At 40.9% G+C, this 12,407-nt stretch overlaps 1 protein-coding gene across 2 annotated transcripts in view; it reads right to left on the bottom strand.

Moving 5' to 3' along the window:
* The window catches only part of SHTN1 (shootin 1), a 54,086-nt gene that overhangs the window by 2,810 nt on the left and 38,869 nt on the right, over positions 1-12,407 (bottom strand). For both annotated transcript variants that reach the window (XM_086900665.1, XM_023929934.2), the window contains 4 exons: positions 10,120-10,232; positions 9,461-9,514; positions 6,574-6,694; positions 5,552-5,735 (listed from right to left, as the gene is read on the bottom strand). In XM_086900665.1, the coding sequence (XP_086756791.1) occupies positions 5,552-5,735; positions 6,574-6,694; positions 9,461-9,514; positions 10,120-10,232 (472 nt within the window). The remainder of the gene's footprint in view (positions 1-5,551; positions 5,736-6,573; positions 6,695-9,460; positions 9,515-10,119; positions 10,233-12,407) is intronic.

Below are 12,407 nucleotides of genomic sequence, written 5' to 3'. Positions count from 1 at the left end.
GAACAGTCTTCCATACTGGTAAGGTAACACCCTTGAGAGGAAAAGGTAGAATCAACTGGAGGTCAAAGAAAGAAATTTAGCTACAGGATCCATCTGCCATGAACTGCCCTTTACTGTGACAGTCTTTGTCCTAAAAAAATGACAAAGAAAAGGTCACCCCACTCAACAATTACAACATTGGGTGGGGACCACACCAGTTCCCACCTGATGGGGAGAGAGTAAATGATCAGGTTAAAACCAAAAAATAATCACAGAAACAATAGTTGCTGCACTTTCCATTTCAGGAAGAATTTACTCAGCTTGCTGCTGCAGCGCTGGATAGAGAAAATGAAATTCCATGTTCAAGCTTTAATTACAAGAATTGTCTCCAACATTAGAATTTTGGTATAAGTTAATTAATGCAGAAATTGGCACTAATAGATACAGTTTCAGACTCATTTGATTATCATCAGAAGCTAGTGATTTCAAAAGGAAAATAATGCTTATTTTATGCAAAAGTTGTCAATCATTCCAGAAAAATACAAGATGGGGTATTTTGAATGTTACAGCAAATTAAACTTTTTAAAGCAGTGTAACCAGAAGAGGGTTATTTTAAAAAGTGCTACTTTTGAAAAGCTGATTGCCCAACACTATAAAAATGGTCAAAGCCATAAATGCCAAGTTCATTTTTATTTCACTTTGGAGGTAAGTATCTTTCAAATCCCAACAGCTGGACTATTTAATACAATCTGGTGAATCAAAGTATAATTCTTCACTGGGCTCACAGCGGGGAGTCTGCATTAGTGTATGGCAGCATTCCAACAACTGATGCACAGCCAAACGCGCTGAAGTCTGTTTCATTTGTAACAAAAATGGATAAAATGGCAATCATATTTACCACCTTCAAAGGACAGAAAAATGAAAGATGTCGATATAAAGTAGTTTAATGGAGAAAACCGGTGATTAAATCAGTGTTTGCAGCATAAAAATAAGAATTACTATCCGACTTTGTTGTACCAGTATTGCCTTCTTCAAATCCTTCACACTGGTGCAGCACCAGCCTGACAATGCTGCTGTTATAGCTGAGGCATTGTTAAAAATTATTAACCCTATTTATCAGTTTTTCACAGCTTACTTTCAACAGTTTGTCAAGAGCAGAATGTTTCAGTGTGAAGAATGAATATAATTTTGAGGCTCCTTTTCAAAAAACACCGTCTACTCGTACAAATAAAGCTGGGAAAAGCAATGAGTGAAGACAGAGTTTCACACAGTTCTGAAAAACTCAATTTTGTCCAGCCAAGGTATTTGCATTTAGTTCTATGCAAACAAAGCTCTTCCCTAACTGAGATTGTTAATGCTGTTATCAATATTCTCGTTGTTTATCCAACTATATATTTAAACCAGAAATTGAGACCCTAGTTCTACTGTACTCACACACAGTTGTTCACAAGTCTGAATGTATTTTTTAATGGCTAAACACATCAAATCTGCACTGTGATATATGAATTGAGATGATAAATGCATTTGAGATTAATTCTATGGGATATGCAGTGTTCCATGCTTTGTTATGTAAGAGCATCAGAAGCAATCTGTTCTGTTTATATAGTTACAGAACCTACAGAAGGTGTAAATACTAAAGGGTTACTAAAGTCTGTAAAGTAGCACTGATGTGACCTTTGCATGAAATTTACAGTAGAAGTACAAAAGGACAAATTAAGGATCAGATTGTCAACTGAGATGTGGATATTCTTTGTTTCCTCTGGTAATATTAGAACCTTGGCATTATTTAACCTGGGTCGGTATTCTATTCATGAAATCATTGTAAATCATTGTAATATGTATCCATTAGAAAACAGAATTTTATGTCAGTATTCATTGAGGATAAAAGCAAAAACTGCAAAGGTGTCTATTATTTCAGAATTCTTAACAAGGCAGGAGAATGTACCAGAGAAGACCACAGGCTAATACTGAGCAACAGTAAAAAAATACATCAATTCCAAGTTTTGAAAGTCTGAGATGAACAAAGAATTCCACCACAGTATTTGCTGGATACTACCAGTATTTGTCCAGCAGTGATTACAGGGAATATAAACAGTGACCCTGGTGAATTAGCCCTCTGTTCCCTGCTGATAGCACCAGTGCTACCTGCAACACCAGACATCTGTGAAGGAAGTGCAAGAAACCACCTCCATTTCAGAATGCCCCTGCTAAACCCAGCTGAGTACAGAGATGGTCAGCATAGCAGCCAGCAGAACAGAACTGCACTCAATCTGTAACATGGAGATTGTTCTCATTTTCAGGTGATTATTTTGAAAAAGTTCAAAAACATCAGAAAATTTATGTAAATGAAGAATCTTGGAGAGCTTCTACCTGCACTGAGAGGGCACACGAAGAGTACAAGCTAAGAAAAATATCTCAGTAGCTTTTAAAACAGTTAAAACTGAGGAGACCTTCAACTTCCAGAACATCCCATTGTTTTCTTTATCTGTTGTTTAAACTAAATTGCCTATGTTCAAGCTGCACTGGGAAACCTTTATAGTTCATTCCAGCTGAGGCTGAGCTGCTCCCTGCAGAGCTGGTAGATGATTTGGGGTACTAAGATTACAGGCAGGAGAGGGAGGACAAATCCTTTAATTGTATAAAATCATCAGATTAAGACTAACCCTCTCTGTAGTGCACTCTGTCAGCAGAGAACTCTGCACCCCAGAAACACAATATTTACCAAGTGCTGAAAAAGAAATCCCACCAAACAACCAGAAACCATGGGCAGAGCCAGACACACCTTTCCCTTCTGTGCCTAAACACTGCAGGGGGTCACAGGAACTCTCTTTGTTCCCATGGAAAATAAATTGTCACCTCTTCTAAGCAGCTGTCCCAGAATTACACTCATGCTGGGTTAAACACTGGGGAAGAGACCTGCAGAGGAAGTTACCTGCACACTGAGCTAAGGCCTCAGTTTCTCTGCAGGACACACATTACTGATGTCTCCTGCTCAAGCACCACCTCAAAATTTCACACATTCCACACCATCTCCTTAATGGCTTCAGACACACAAGAACCTCTTGCACTGAAATAACACCTCACCTAGGAGTTCTAAACTCAGGTTTGTTATAGCAAGCTGTACATTAAAATCCAGGTGAAGGTAAAAGAATAAATCATGCCCTACAAGAGACACCTGGCAATTATGAGACATGCAGTCCTCCCCTGGGATGTGAAAGGTTTGCTTGGCTGCTGCAAACAGATTAAGAAGTCACAGCTTGGTTAGATTTCAAGGAATTGCAAATGATGAGAGAGCTGCATCCTTTAACATCAGGTGGGAATAAGGAGGATTTCTCAGGCAGGGTATCCAGTCCAGGCAGGGCACTGTTGGCTCAGTTAGCACAGGCTCCTTTAGGGAATGGAGTGGTGCAAACAGGAGCAGTGTGGAGGGAAGCAGCCCCTGCTGCAGAGCACATGGTTCAGGGTGATGCACTGAACCAGCTCTGGGGGGGCTCCCCCAGAACATCCAAAAAAGCTGGATCACATGCCCTGATTTAGCTTCATTCATGCAATGAATCCAGGGATCCAGGATGCACTCCAGAATACAAATCAAAGCATAGCTAATGCAGACAACAATAGTGGGATTTGCTTCAGAAGTGCTCTGCTGATCCAAACTAAGCTGATTCCAGGGAAGCACAGAAAACTGCCTAATTACAGAGCCAAGTTGTCAGACCTGCTGGCCAGATGAACTCCCCTCTGCTCCCAAGCAGCCCTGTTCCCAACAGTGCTTTCACACCTCAGCCTGGAGGCTGCTTCTACCAACTTCTGCTGCAAACAGGAGCCAGGAGAAAAGAAAAGCAGCTGCTCTGTAACGTGGTGTGGGGCCTGCAGGTTATCCCTGCTCCTCCTGCCAGCCTGGCCACACAAGAGCAGGAGAGCCCCAGCACCTTCTCTCTCACTGGAATCCATCCCTAAGGATGAGTGCTCCCAATTAAGCAGGTTTACACCAGTGCCTCAGTGCAAGGAAGCCCTGCAGCACTAAGGAGTCTGGCCCACCACATTTGTTTTAATGCTTTAAACAGATAAATTAAAGTGAAATGTGTCTTTCGGGATGTCACTGAATAGGCAAGCTGAGAAATAAATTGAGCTTCACATATGCTTTTATAGCACGTAACAACTGTGACTGTCAACACAAGATCCTTTTCACTGTCAATTTACCACGCATTCTGCGAGACCTTGGGGCCTGCAATTATTTCATTTCCTTTCTTGTAAATGCAATTTCCACTTAGTTCAGTGGCATGAAGATACACAAAAGGTGGCAGGAGTTGCTTGTATTTTCTGGTTTGTTCAAAATTGTAGAACTCCATAAACTACAAACACAATTTTCAGGAACAACCTCACCTTTTTGTCTGGGTAGGCGTTCCAGAAAATGCAATGGCATTATTCATGTCAAAACAACTGTTGAAAATATCTTCATCTTTCTGATTAAATTAAAATGAAGATCATTTTTCTTCTAAGGATACTTAAATGAAATAAAAGGGGAAAATACATATGATTGAAAATGGCATTCTGCTTTTAATTCTCTGTGGGAATTAAATACAACTGCAGAGCACAAAAGGAAATTGGGCTCTTTATCCACTCAAAAAAAAAATGATGAAAGCACCTGCATAAGAGTGAAGTATCAGTTCATAAAAATAGATGCAAACTGAATACTCAGCTCATTTGTCATGACTTCCTCCTCTGAACAAAGCAATGGAGACTTGTTAGAATTGGTACTGGTGGTATTTTCTAACTGACAGAGCAGGAAATCAGAAGTTAAATTAGCCATAACTACAATATTTTTCCAGTCTGATTTGTCTCATCTCTCTCCTTTACTTGAAATGACAAACTGACAAGCAACTTGGCAAGGCAACCAAAGCAAGAGCACAGCCCAATTCCAAAAGGAGCCTGGTACTGTCAGAGAACAAACCAATCATCCAGGGAATCTGAAATAAATATTGCTGAAGTAGATTTAACTCTGATGCTGGCTTCAAGTCTTCAATTTGCTGTCATGGAAGATCCTGCTGCCCATCTGTGCAAATGCAGCACTATGTTTTTGGGTTTTTTAAACTTGAGATTTCAAGGTAATTCAAACTTTTTACCAACAATAAGAGTAATAGTTAGGACTTGTTTAGCTTCAACAGAAACTGCCCTGCACACCAGCATATAGACCAAGATGATTCACATGACATTATTTTTTAAAGTGTTTGCCAGAACTACTTTTAATCAAGAGTTAATAATACAACTACCATTCTTCTTCAGGACATGGAAAAAAAAAAAAAAACAAACAACTGTGTTAATCTTCCAGAATCTCTTGAGGGCTTTTTTTTGACAGAGAAGATGAATGTTTTCTTGAAGAATGTTCACAGGTTTTAGAAGAACGTTATTACAGAGAATTTAATTTCTCCTTTCATATGAGACAGCAAATTATTTGGGGAGTCAGTGGTAAACAGCTGCAGACTGTACAATTATCTTGCTAACCAAAACTGATATTAAATCACTTTCTAAACACATCTTGTACCACAATATATCTAGAGATCTATATTCTACTTACTGTAAAGTAGGCTTGGAGCCCGTAGCACCCTTAGGCTGGCTGGGGACAGGACCTGAGTTGGGTACTTTGGAAGTAAATTCTGTCTCCACGTCTTTCTTGTTCAACACTGCCTGTGGGGCACTGGCTCCTGAACCCAGCACAGGCAGAGACTTTGATTCTGATGTGGCCAAGATTCCAGTGGGACCTAAAATCCAAAGAAAGTTTAATGCTTCTGTTATCCTGATTGCAAGAGCAGGGCAGAACTCAAGCTAACTGCAGAAATCAAAATGGAATTTTAACGAACAGCGTCCAGTGCAAGAGAATGTCAAAATACTGCATTTGCAGCTTCTGCTCTCCCCACCAAGATTTTCCCTTTCTTGTACCACAGCAGCACTTGCTGTGTTGATTCTCCTGCCTTTTGGGGTGGTAAGTCCTGCTGCCCACACAGCCCTACCCAGGCACAACTTTGGTGCTGTCCCAGGCTGTCTGCAGAAAAGCCTGGTCTCAATACTGATGAGGAGTCAATGAACTGTCTGCAAAGTCCAAGATGAAACTCTACAGTGACATTCAAATAAGCCACACCTGCATCAATGATGGCATGGACCTACACTTGCACAAACTGTGCTTGTAGCCAAGCAGAATATCAGAAGTTTCTTAAAGAAGATGACAGTAATGCACAGCGTAAAAACTGCAGACCCCTGGTCTGCAGAGGAGGTTAATTCAAATCACCAGACCTCGATCTCATTTCTCTGGCTAGCATTACTTTTGAGAGTATTTTCACAGTAGGTTCAAGCAGTAACTCCAGCAATAACATCTGAGCTCCAGGCTGGAAAGAGGAATCTGTGTGTGCAGAAAATCCTGACAGAAGCATCTCTTGGAGAAAATGGGAAGAAAAGCAACAGGTGAGAGAGGGAAGGGAGTCACTGGAGAAGAAGGTGAAGTTCTCCATAATGGCTGCAATGGCAGTGGTCTGGAAGGGAATGTAAAGCTTCAAGAGTCAATGCAGGGAGAGGAAGAGGACTCTTCTGAAGCCCAGCACTTACTGCCACTGTCCTGGTCAGTGGTCACTTTCCGGCGCCGCAGGACTCGTTCCAGCTCTGTTTCACCACTGTCTGTTTCAAGGGACTTCAAGCTTCGGGAGCTGGTGGATTTATTCAGTGTTTCCTACAGCAAGAAAAAGGCAAGAGGAACTCTCTGAGGACAGATTATGCCTTGCCAAGCAGCTCATGTGCACAGCTTCAGCATCTTTCACACTGCAGTTCTAGAGCAGTGTGCCAAGCCCTTCCATCGGCACAGCAGGAGCATCTGGGAGCCGCTCACCATCCCACTCTTACTCAGATTAATGATGAAGGGATAAACCACACTTATTACACATTAGGGGGTTGATATCAGGCTTAAGAGAGATGCCCTGGCCCTGCCACTAATAAACAAATCCTGATGTTTGCAGGAAACTGCCAACTTCCTCCATCTTAACATCTGAAGGATCTTAAGAAACTGCTAGAGTTCTCATGCACTTAATTAAGCTCTGTTAGAAAAACACCAAAGATCCATCTTCTACTGCTCCAGTGGGTTTTGTATTTTAGCATGGTCCTGTGTTGCTGCATCCTGGCGTATACATGTATCTGCAGAAGTCACTATTTATCAGCTACAACTGCAGCATATTACATCCTGTAATGTAGCTGACCTGCCATAAACCTGACCCTGGTGTCTATATACTTCAAGGTTTCTCTTTTGCACAGAGTTAGATCTCAGCCTGCAACAGTTTTTTATACATACAGAACAAAAAAAAAAAGTTATTATTGACTTATGCCATGGCTAGCATGTGGTATCAGTGAAACTGCAAATCCAGGAGCATTTTTTTTTAAGTGGGAGGAAAAGAGGCTTTAAGCAAAGCCTGAAACCTCATAAACTTGCCTACAGGAATTTAAATACACATTTTATGCATACTGCACACATTTCCCAACTCACAACAATCAGCTGCTGGATCAGAACCTACCTGATGGTAAAATTTACCCAAAATGTTTATAATGCAAATGGAAATTTGGTACCCATATACTATTTCCTCCTCTCTGAGTCTTCCCATAAATCTTGTTTATTCAGCCTTCCAAAACATGTCAGACTCATACAGCATTTTTCCAGACAATAAATAACATTCTATTGACATCTTTTGTTGGTAAGTACATAACTTTTGAGCAGAAATAGCCAAGGACAAAAGGAAATAACCATACAAGTTGCAAAAGCTATGTTATTTTTCAGGACCCCTTCAAATAAGCTCTTAATTCTTCACTCCTGCCTAGAAGTTAAAAAAAATTCTTTCAAAACTATTTTAAATTTAACCAAGCAGGTTATTCTTTAGTAGTATGCTCCAGATCTGTACAAATGTACACGTAAAAAAGTAACTTAAAAAAGGGAGTCACTCAAACTCTGGAATTTGCACAACATAAATGTGTTTTGTTTGCAACAATTATATGGAGGTCTACACAAAATGCATAATTAGCATAGTAACAACAAATGTTTACTCCATCACATTCCACCCCCATGTTTGTTGTCTGACTGTGCATAATCACTGCTCTCAAGAATAGACTGGAGTTGCATTTTATACAGTTTGTCTTGCACTGCAAATACCCTGAAAGGCTCAAAAGCAACGAGCCTGACACAGAAGTGCAGTGCCTGCAGGCTCTCTCTGCTCCCTCTGAAGTGCACAATCAAGTCTCCCCTGATGTCAGTGACACTGTGCTGAAGAAATAAAACAGCTATTAGAGAACGAAAGGACCCTGGGCAGGATAGCTCTGTCCAACCCTCACTGGTCCAAACAGCACACCACATCCCACTATTCCTGTAATTATGGAATTCTGCTTAAAGCACAGCCTCAGTGCTGTGTTTTATTCCTTTTAATTATGTGTCACTCTAATTAGGGCTCAGCATTAGGGTCTGGTGACTCTCTAGACCATTTCTTCCCTTCTTCCCCTACTTTCACATGACTGGAGAACAGCAACCTTAACACAGTGCTGGTGCCCCACTGGTGATTTTAAATCACAGCAGAGGCTGTGGCCACACTGCTGTACTGTCTTGCATCCCCCAAAACACCAGTGAATGGTGTTTTGTAAGGGCTGTTTAACCACTGGATGATGAGAATGATTAACTTCACCTTCTGTAGAGTGCAAGTGAAGCATTTTGCTTCAATACTGCCAGAATTCCACCTGACGTGCCAAAGTGGCACTTCAAAAGCTTCAGGGTTACAGAAGTCAGGGAGCAAGAACTACAGCTCCTCCTGACTGATACAATTTAGCTCTTGTGCAAAAGAAGCAACTAGTTAAAAACAACAAATGCTACATATGAGTAAAGGACACAACAAACCTAGCACACTGCTCTCAGCTGGACCAAACATGCCTAATGGTTTTATTTGGTGATAAGGGGTTATGTGGACAGCTTCAAAATCCACTTTTTCTACACATAAACCCAGACAGACCAGAGCTATTGCTTTATTTAAACTTCACATATGCTAACAAGAAATGTGGTGGCACAGGAAAGAGACCAGTTGATGAGGAAAACTCTACACCAATTATATGTGCAGTCCAGAGGCTTTACTTTGGACTAGATACAGCTACTCAGCTGCCTCTCCATCCCTAAGCATCCCCACTGGGAGTATTTGGAAAGTTTCCAAAGAATCTGTGGCAGACACAGACCACAAAATCCTCTCTCCTCTAGTGGCAAAACACACAAACCCAGTACAGAGCACAAAACCTAATTCTCCTAGCACGACCAAAACCAATCCTTAAGTCAAACCAAAGTCAAAGGTGGAATTGGGGTTCTTTTTTCCCAAAACTGCCCTATGGCTTCAAACCAAAATGCAGAAATTTCACAGTTTGCACAGAAGGCCCTGACAGCTCAATGAGAAGAAAATTAAATATAATATGAAAGTTCTCTTACCAGAATCCCTTTTAGTTCTTTCATTGCACTTTCAGAAGGCTTTGGTATTTCTGGCTGTTAACAAACACAACACACAAATGTTAAAAGCCACACGAAATGGCCCAGGACAGACTCTGCAGCTGCAGACAGACCTCACACAGGGACCCAGGCCTTTGGGTGTGTGACATTGCTCTGAACCCTCCTCCCCTGGACACAGGGCTAACATTCCATCCATTTCCTTACTCAGATGAAGAGAAGAGCCTCAGCTCTTGTGTCTGAATCACAGACTTCACATAAAGATTATGCTTTTGTGAAAGAGGTAAGCAATATTCTACAGAAGCCACACTCAGGTGTAAGTGTTGTAGAAAAGAAAGTGCTAATGCAGTCTACTTGTTGATCATCTCCTTTAACCACTTCAGGTATTCTGTGATTTCTGCTTCTTAGTAGCTATTTGTTTACAAGCTTCTTTTCTGTGTCAAAGAAACTGGCCTTTACTTACTGCTGCCTTCATTTTTTTTTCTGTTCTTCAGGTATATGCTGCTCTAATTCATTTTATCCAAAATCAAGCAAAGTAAATGAGGGGAGGAAAATGTATTCTTCTGAGTATGTAACAGAAAAGTTTATTTTCAGTGTAAATTACTGTACTTAGCTAAAATATTAGTCTGCTACTTATTCCAAACCTTTGTTTTAGGCCTGCTTGACTGGTTGACTGGTCTCAGGTGAACTCCCTTTTTAATCCTGTCCATCATCTCTTCCACAGCTTGTCTCTTCAGATCCGTAACTTCTTCACCTGCTAAAGAAGGCAAAGAGCAGACCACACTTCAGAAAGGAACTGCAGAGAAATGGCACAAAGTAAAATCCATGTTCTTGTTCTGGATACAGGGATCTTTGCCATCAGCTCAGCTGTCCAAACTCCTCAAGCATAAAATGCCATTCTACACTGAGGATCCTGACTTTGCAAATACCCAACTGCAGAAGTTTGGACAACAGCAGAGCCCACATCCTGAAAAATGCAAAGCTGCTGGAACAGTTTGGGGATTGCAAAAGCTCAGTGCTCTAGGCTGAAGCACCAGGGTCTGAAAGAACACAGCTCTGCCCTGACTGTGGCTCAGCAGAAATTTCCACAGCTCCACTGACACGGGAGGAGCTGATAATGCCCCATGACAGTGACTCCCAACCACTCTCCCATTTCACATGGGTTTGAGGACCTGGCTGGAAAAACACACCAACACCTCAGCCTGAACTAAACCCAGCCCTTCAAAAAACACTGCATCAAGTTAAAGGCAAAAACTGAAATACCATGAAAGGAAATGGCTACTTTTTCAAGAGATTTGGTATCAGGACTGCAAAATATTCAGATGACATGGGAAACTCCGTGATGAACCTAAATAATACCTGTTAACTTATCAGCATTCTGGATAACAAAAGAAAAGACCCTTAACATTCCAGAAAGGGGAAGGGGGGAAGAGCACTTAAAGCAAATACTTGGAAAAATAGGGTTGACGCTATTCAAAGCTGCAACCTTGTACCTTATGTAACAGGAATTTTAAAAAGACTTCTGCTCTCTCACTTGTCAGGGTACTATTGATGATTCATAGAAATGTGGTTTCTGTATTCTAAGCCGATTTAATGTCAGGCTTTAATTTCACAAACAGGCTGTTTCAAATATAAAAGCTTAATTGGTGGTATGGGATAGAAACCACTCATTCTAAGTCCTTAACAGGGGTCAAAACAAGCCTCAAGTTTGATATAATAACTAGATCAAGAAAGAACTTTCTCCCTTTTTTATTTTAAGAACAGCTCAACTATTAAGAGGAAAAGCAGTTTATATGTAATTGAAGAAAGGTCAGAACTGTTCGTTTACTAATAAGTAATGAAAGACTGGGGAGTAGAGAACTTGGAGTGAATTTCATAGTATTTCCTGCAATCACTGTTTGTGACAGTCTCAACAAAAAGGCATAATCAAAACATCTAGGATGCTTCAAGGTAAGGAACCCTGACAAATCAAGGCACTATAATTTGACTTCTACTGAAAGGTAAGACTGACTCTTCATCAGAGATCTCAGTACAAGGTCATCTCCCTAACTCTCCCATCCAGACCAACAGCCTTGTTTCTCTCAGACTGGTGACCAGTTCCCAGAAATTCCCCCAGGGACCTGCCCAAGTCACTCCATTCTTCATTTCCTCACCTGAAAATGGGAGGAGTAATGTACTTTCTTTTCCCCCACTTCCTGCCTGTTGGTTCCATGCAACAATCCAGCCTGACTTACATACCATTAGTCTGCTAACAGCAGGGGGTTTTTAACAGTTATATCCTATAATTTCAGCCAGGTTCCCTTCTTTGTTTAAGTGGCAGCAAATGAGTTAAGCAATTCACTACAAACAAACTCCTGCTGTTTCAGAAGGAAGAGAGAAACAGCAAGAAAACCCTTGGTTATTTAACTGGCAATGCCTGTCTAACTAGCTCTGACTCTTCAGGCACTCACAGCATTTGTAAATCCGTACTTAACTCCTGTTCTCAACCTACTAAGTTTCCAGCTTCCATTAACAACAATAAAATGCAATTTCAGCTCTTACTCTGCATGCAGAGCCACCTTAGTGCAAGACCTGTTTTGTTTTAGGTTTTCAGTGTTATTAAAGGATTAGAATTACAGTCAACTCTGAGTGGTAATTTCACAAGATATGAATTGAGGGATGAAAACTGAAGTATTTAACAAACAAGCTCTGTGGAGAGGCTCTGGACAGAAGAAATTATGTGTGGAAGTTCATAAATTTCCCTGTATTATGCTGAATATCACCTGCTCTCTGTTTAATGCTCATAGGTTTGGTCTTCTGCCTCTTCCAAGTAACCTGTGGAAGCACAAAGCCCTGCACATGCTGCAGCTCAAGCAAGAAGATAACTTTTCTCCAGTTACAGAAAGTGCTAGGTCTTCCCTTGAAGTTTTTGACCTGCAGCCTCAAAGACTGT

Source organism: Cyanistes caeruleus, chromosome 8, assembly GCF_971803275.1.
Source record: "Cyanistes caeruleus chromosome 8, bCyaCae1.hap1.1, whole genome shotgun sequence".
Classification (NCBI taxonomy): domain Eukaryota; kingdom Metazoa; phylum Chordata; class Aves; order Passeriformes; family Paridae; genus Cyanistes; species Cyanistes caeruleus.
This window is presented reverse-complemented; position numbering and strand designations above follow the sequence as displayed.